The 7374-nt window shown below is 32.0% G+C and overlaps 1 protein-coding gene across 1 annotated transcript; it reads left to right on the top strand.

Annotated features, from left to right (window-relative positions):
• The first annotated feature begins 1643 nt into the window (after nucleotides 1-1643).
• Nucleotides 1644-6260, top strand: LOC143564637 (agamous-like MADS-box protein MADS3). The gene is made up of 8 exons (XM_077051854.1): nucleotides 1644-2302; nucleotides 4206-4281; nucleotides 4422-4483; nucleotides 4570-4669; nucleotides 4764-4805; nucleotides 4888-4956; nucleotides 5729-5853; nucleotides 5923-6260. The coding sequence occupies exons 1-8, from the start codon at nucleotides 2121-2123 to the stop codon at nucleotides 6011-6013; spliced, it is 747 nt and encodes a 248-aa protein (XP_076907969.1). The 5' UTR covers nucleotides 1644-2120; the 3' UTR covers nucleotides 6014-6260.
• The last annotated feature ends 1114 nt before the right edge of the window (nucleotides 6261-7374 follow it).

Genomic DNA, 7374 nt, shown 5'->3' with positions numbered 1-7374 from the left:
AACATATTTTTGTTTGATGCTGCTTTTTGATTCTTATGCCATTTTCTTAGTAGGTTACAGATTCCTTCCTTTTTGGTAGTTTGCTATCTATGCATTGCTAAGTGTCTTTTGCTTTTCGGGTGTATGTTTACTATGATTACCTGTATGTAGCTTTATGAGTCGAGGTCTCTCTGGAAGCAGCCTCTCTATTCTCTCAGATAGAGGAAAGACTTGCCTACATCCCACCCTCCCCTGACCCTACCGATAGCGTGCTATGCGGTGGGATATACATTGCTTGATTGATTGATTGATTTTGTTGCGAAACAATTTATTATCAAACCATAAGTATATTATTAACTTTCATACAATAAAAAAATATAAATTCAAAAAATAAATAAATATTAGAAGAAATAATATAAAACAACCCCCGTAATACGGGAGATACAAACTAGTATATTAATATATATATTAGGCTACAACACCATTTCACCCTTAAAACAAAAACCTACCCTTTGCTGACTGGGCGCCACATGATGCAAAACACCATATTTTGTATCCCCCACTACACATAGCCTAACGAACAATTGGCCAGGGAATAAAATATGTAAAAAACGACTAACCTAGCAATCGACTTGTATCACTGACAAATAACATGTGTTATTGGCCTTATATCGGAGTTTGCTGACATATCATCGAAGATTCTACAAATTCAATTAGTTTTTGTTGGATCCGTCATAGATTTCATAGTTTCAATCCCTAAGTGAAGGTGAGGTTTTCTTTTAGTATCTAAGCAGTTAAATCAGTTGATGCTCAATGGTAGAGCACTCACTTTACTATTAAGAGGTAAGGATTCAAACCTCACTATCATTAATTTATATGGGAGATATGAGGGATGACCATAACTTGCCAGGGTTCGAGTCCTGATCTCACTCGGTTTTACCGGCTCCTTGTCGTGCCGTTTGGCGGGCGTGGGGTCGGGTTTTATTCGGGGAATCCCTTAATATGTGTACCGCTATGGGCTCCGTCCGTCCGGTCTCGTGGCCGGCTCAGGCTACATTTAGACAATGGAGGCCTCGTACGAAGTACCCGGCGTTACTTAGTTGGTCGTTCCAAAAAAAATAAAAAAATTCAGAAGATACAAAATTTTATACATTCTCATTTTCCTAGTTATAAAATTGAATTTATATAAATATTCGGCGTAATTATCTATATAGAATAAATGACAACTTTTGGGCCGCTAAGCCGTTATTCGGTCACTTAGCGGAACCTTACTTGTCTATTGCATTTTTTTCCGTTTCAATACCGTAAAGGAAGCCGACCGAACGACAATTGTTTTTTGTTTTAATTCTAATAACGTAATGGGCATGACAAAAAACAACCGAATTCGCATAGACTTACTACCTCAGCGTCCGAGTTTACCGAGCGACACCACCAGTTTGGTTTACCCAATTTTTATATTTTTTTCCTTCTGTAGCTCTGGTAAAACCGACCGAATTTTTGTTCAGTTACTGTCTCAATGCCCAGAACTAACAATGTTTGGGTTTTACCACCGTCCGGGTTTACCGACCAACCAAACGTCGTTTTAAGTAATTTATTTTTTATACGTTAATTTGACGAATATATTTTTTCGGTTTAATGCTAAGGTTTTTTTCCAGTGGTGTCTATATCATAACAAACGTAGACGATACTGACTGAATTTGCATCGACTCGACTACATAACACTCAGGCTTTACCAACAGTCGGGTTTTACCAACACCCGGTTTCATCGTTGGGGTTTTACCAACTACCTCGACCCAACACGCCTAATAGCACATAAATATACAGTAGCATTTTTGTTAGCTACTAAGCACATATGAGTTCTAAAACTTTGTGCACTATCAATTTAAGTATTTTCTGTTTTCAACTGTAGACAATTTATTACTATGTTGTACAAATAGTCAAATACACATATATATATATATATAATATAAATAACTAAAAACCTTTTAATTTATAAACAAAAGAACAACCTCCAACAACTTTGACACTCCGTTTGTACGTCTTTCTGCTCCATTTTCCTACCCTTTTATACAAACTAATAATCATCTCCAATAACTCTAGAGAGAGAGAGAGAGAGAGAGAAACAAGAGATCATTGTTCTGATGGGTAGAGGAAGAGTTGAGCTCAAGCGAATAGAGAACAAGATTAACCGCCAGGTTACGTTCTCCAAACGACGAAACGGTCTGCTTAAAAAAGCTTACGAGCTCTCCGTCTTATGCGATGCCGAAGTCGGCCTCATCATCTTCTCTAGCCGCGACAAACTCTACGAGTTCGGCAGTGTCGGGTAAAAATATTATACATACATATACATACATAATGTTGAACATTGATTTGTGTTTCAAAGTGTTGATCTCGAATGAGAGATTGACACGTTTTTAGAGGTACGATTCTTCAAGGAACAGATCTAGGGTTTTAAATATTTAATATTCATAAAAAAGGTAAAATGATTAGTACTTTTTCAGATTTTTTTTTTGAATCTTGTGTTTATTGGATTGCAAATTTGTCTCATCTGTTGAATCATCGGATCTATTGGTTAGCTTCTTCATAGAAAAATACATAAATTTTTTCCTTAGGTGACACAAACATGAGCAGAGAAAATGAAAAGAAACTTATATACTTTCCTTCTTGAAATCTAAGAGAAAAAAAATCATAATTTTATGCATAAAAATTTTGGAATTTTCAACTTTTTTCATATCTAGAACATAAAACCCTAATTTTATTATAATACAATTAATTTTATACATAAAAAATAATTAAAATCTTAACTTTAATTTAAATTTTTATTATTTTTTTTAACCTTTGGAATATTATTGTGTTCTAGTGGGAATAAAGATTTAACTCATGACTGTGTTATTAAAGCTTTTCCAGAAGCATCTTTCTTTGATACTGATTTTCATTATTGTTTTGGATGAATACAAGAATTAAATTTAGAAGTTTTTGGTACTATCCTTTTTATTTCTGGTGTTTGTCCAATGGACAATATATTGTGTTCACAAAGTTTATTATCTACTTTATCTTTTTGTTAGTTTCATATTCAAGAAAAGAACTGGTTCCAAAGATTTTATTCACGTCTAGTGTTTCAATTTCTTGAGTTTTTTTTTTCTATAATTTTATGATTCATATTTGCCATTTGACCGGCTTTGACCGATTAGCAAAAATTTAATCGATAGATGGCCGATCAGTGCTTAGTCCCTGACTAATCGCCGATTTATTTCGATTTTTTACAATCATGATTTTATGTATAGGAAATCTATTTATCATAAACCTATGTTTATATTGTACATGTTTATATTTATATGTCTAGGTGTATAAATGCTGACTGACATATGTAATTAAGACTGAACGTTACATTAAAAATCTTTAAAAAAAACGAATAACTAGAAGCATATGTTATGACATTTCATTTTTGGTTAAAACGAAAGAATAATTCCCTTTCTACTTATGATCTGGATGTTTATCAAATGTATACTAGTAAGGATTCTTGATATTAATTTATTTTACTTTGTGGTAGAATATAGAAAGTTTGGATATTCAAATCTTTATGGTACGAAAATTTTATTTTCAGGTTATTGTCCAATGGATATACACAACACTTGATGTCTTTTGATGAAAGTTTTACATCTTTTGTCACTTCTACTTTTCGACTTCACATAAATTTATCATAAAACCATATCTAAAAATGTTACCAGTCTTGTTTATAACGTTGCGATCATTACGTTATTTTAAGTACATCCATGCCAATAAAATAATGTCACATGATACCATTAAACCTATTTAACATGATTTGTTTTTCCCTTTTGCTTTCCTTTTCATGATTTTTCATGATTTTATCCTTTTGAAATCATTTCTCATGATTTGTATTTTTTATTTTTAATTTATATTGGTTTATGAATAATATATAAAGTGAAGTGAAACTAATTAGAGGTATAAAACTTTAATTTACTTCAACAAGCAAACGTTTAATACTATCTATAACAGTCAGTTATGATATTATCAAATTTTCATATATAGTTATAGTCGATTAATTCTTTTTTTATTTATTTAATATAGTGCAAAACCAGATTGTTCGATGTTGTAACTATTGAGTTTTTTCATTATTTGTATTTCATAGTTAAGTACATATTTATTCTTGAAACAATGTGTATATGTATTTATTACTATAGGTTTTCATTTTATATAATCTACAGTGTCATGAAAACCCTTGAACGCTATCAACGTTGTTGCTTTAACCCTCAAGACAACAACAATGAACGTGAAACACAGGTCAGATCTCATATAAAACCGATACATGTTTCAATCTATTTAAAAATATATTATTATTATTATTATTATTATTATTATTATTATTATTATTATTATCATCCTGATTTAATGTATATGCTTTTATGTGTATATATTTGTAGAGTTGGTATCAAGAGGTTTCCAAGTTAAAAGCCAAGTTCGAATCGCTCCAGAGCACACAAAGGTGCACATATTTATATATTTCAAATCTTTTTGATAGCACCTTACACATGTTTAATGCGGGTTTTCCTGTTGATTCTTATGTTGAAGACATTTACTCGGTGAAGATCTTGGACCGCTTAGCGTGAAAGAGCTACATAATCTTGAAAAACAACTCGAAGGGGCTCTTACTCAAGCTAGACACAGGAAGGTAATTAATTAGTTTAAATGTAATTCATTTCCATGTATTTAGTAACATAATCTTGCACAGTTACAATGTTTTGTACTTTTTCAATGTTTTGCAGACACAGATCTTGGTAGAACAGATGGAAGAGCTTCGTCGCAAGGTAACAGACGGATGAATCACTCTCAGATATGTTAGATTTTGGTTTATTTGTATAAGGTGTAACGAAGTTAAATAAATGATAGGAACGAGAACTAGGAGACATAAACAAGCATCTAAAGATCAAGGTCTCAGTGTCTCACGAGTTATCAACGGTACGTACATTCCACACACACATAAGATAAAAATATAGAAAGAGACAAATATTTGCATATGTATTTAACCCGAGCCAAGTACCAGTTTTGACCGTTACCATTGTACCTAGTATTACAAAACAATGTTATAATGTGAGGCATTGTAGATGCACCGCTCGTTATTACTTTTACCAAGGGTGTAAGCAAACCAACCCCGAGCTCTTAGCATTACTTTTAAAGTTCGAGCTTGACTCGTGACTAGTTAATCATGCTCGGGCTTTGTTTGTTTGTATATTATTTATTTGTTACTTTTTAAAATAATTTTTATTGTTTTTAGAATGTCTAAATTAAATGTTATATTTTACATAGATTAAACCATTGACCACCTAATATGTTATTCTGTCTTTATTTTATTTATATATAATTCTATATATAATTACAAAAGTATAAACATATATTGAATATATTAAATTAAAAATCTATTAACAATAGGCTCGTTTATGTTCAATAAGTGAAGCTTGGGCTCTAACTCATTTATTAAAAACTTAATTTTAGACTCAAGCTCATTAAACTAAGTTAAATTCAAGCCTTTAACGAGCCAATTAATTTTCATAAGTTTACGAGAGGCTACACTTGTTTACACTCATAATTACCTCTCTGTCTATTAAATTAGTTACATCATATTACTATCAGAATTCTTTTAGTTGTGATTTTGTGCTACAAAAAGGGTATCTTGGGAACCTTGATTTGAGTAATAATATTAAAAAAAAAAAAAAACTCTATAATGTTTCAGTTTGAGACAGAAGGACAGGGGTATAGGGCACAGCTTCCATGCCCATGGAACTCCACCACATTCCCAATGCATACTTCTCACTCTAATCCCATGGATTGTCAACCAGAACCCATCTTACAAATAGGGTGAGTACCTATATGCCTATTGTTTTGTACAAGTACAACCATGTGATGCACAATACTTGAATGTTGTAGGTACAACCAGTTTATGCAAGAGGAAGGACCATCAGTTCAGAGGAACATGGTTGGAGAGAGTAGTACCACTGTCCATGGGTGGGTTCTTTGACCATTAATCTATATCTATCTATGCTAATATATCTAAGTTCTTCCACTTTATCTCATCTTATTTGTAATAATTGATTTAAGACTTGAATTTGATCTTAGTATGCTTAATTTTGTGATAATTTGCAATGGGTTTGCGAACATTATTATATCATGAGGGTGTAATATTTTATATACATATATTTATGTATGGATCTATATTGATATCAAGTATATATTTATTATGGTACTTCTCTTTCGTAACAATTAAATGATCTTAAGAGTTTTGTCTGTGACAAGTTGTAATGTTGTGATTGTTTTAGAATAGCAAAACGAAGAATAACAGAATTTGAAATAACATGCAAATTGATTCACACTTTAAACATCATCTTCCACCCAAACTGTTGAAATACACATAATAACACTCACCTTCAAACATGATCAAGAACCCTAACTGTAAATTGTAAATACATCAACAACCACACATAAATACCAATTCACGCGCAGTACAGTTGATGCATCTATAATTAGTTTAATCTAGCTAAAGGAGGCATCTTATATGTTCTTACGTCCCTATTTACGTACACTTTAGAAGAAATAGAGATGTGAAGGCTTTGGCAAATCTCATATCACCTCGTAATATGATACCATTTGGCTATAAGAAATGTTCAACATCAAATAACACTTAATACGATACCATTGGCTTTAAGGAATGCTCAACATCAATATATTAAAACTAATGTGTTTTAGACGTATTGATTGTCAATAGGAGGATAATTTCATAGTTTCATGTGTTGTGTGGTGTGAGAACTTTAGTATGAGTGATCTCTAAAGGTTCCACTTTGCAATAAAAAGTATGAGATCATCTGTAAAGTGGACGATGAGGGGCTGAATGTAACATAGATTGTCAAGCTATCTGTGGCATGTTACTTGTGGATGGTGATCCTAGCCTCAGCAAGTACAATAATGAAATCCAAGGGGGTGTTTGTGACATCTTCCACATACATGGGGAAAAATACTAGGTTATAAGAAAATACCGGCCAACAATGTCATCAACTCATTTTGGGCCACGTGATGAGAGTAACATTCGTTGAATTTTTGTGTAGGATCCACTCGGCTATATATATATATATATATATATATATATATATATATATATATATATATATATATATGCACACACGTAAGCTTCTTTTGGGAAAGAACACAACATTAATTGGTACGAGGAACTAAATATCATCTAAAAGCGAGACTCTTTTCTTTTGAATATATTTTAAAAACATTTATGTCTAATTTCAAGCCAACAGACATGTTTTAGGACGATAAAGACTTACAAGACAACCACGTCTTGTACAAACAAAAAATGCAATGAAATTCCTTTTCTTC

This window comes from Bidens hawaiensis, unplaced genomic scaffold (assembly GCF_021521415.1).
Source record: "Bidens hawaiensis isolate Kalapana, Puna unplaced genomic scaffold, B.hawaiensis_p1.1 tig00022127_1, whole genome shotgun sequence".
NCBI classification, from domain to species: Eukaryota; Viridiplantae; Streptophyta; class Magnoliopsida; order Asterales; family Asteraceae; genus Bidens; species Bidens hawaiensis.
Note: the sequence above shows the minus strand (reverse complement) of the source record. Positions and strands in the feature narration are given on the sequence as shown.

Bases quoted from the DNA above. Each gene is read 5' to 3' on its own strand.
- LOC143564637 (XM_077051854.1), top strand. From the start codon at position 2,121: ATGGGTAGAGGAAGAGTTGAGCTCAAGCGAATAGAGAACAAGATTAAC. The intron at 4,484-4,569 runs GTGCACATATTT...CTTATGTTGAAG, and splicing joins TCGCTCCAGAGCACACAAAG to ACATTTACTCGGTGAAGATC. The intron at 4,670-4,763 runs GTAATTAATTAG...AATGTTTTGCAG, and splicing joins CTCAAGCTAGACACAGGAAG to ACACAGATCTTGGTAGAACA.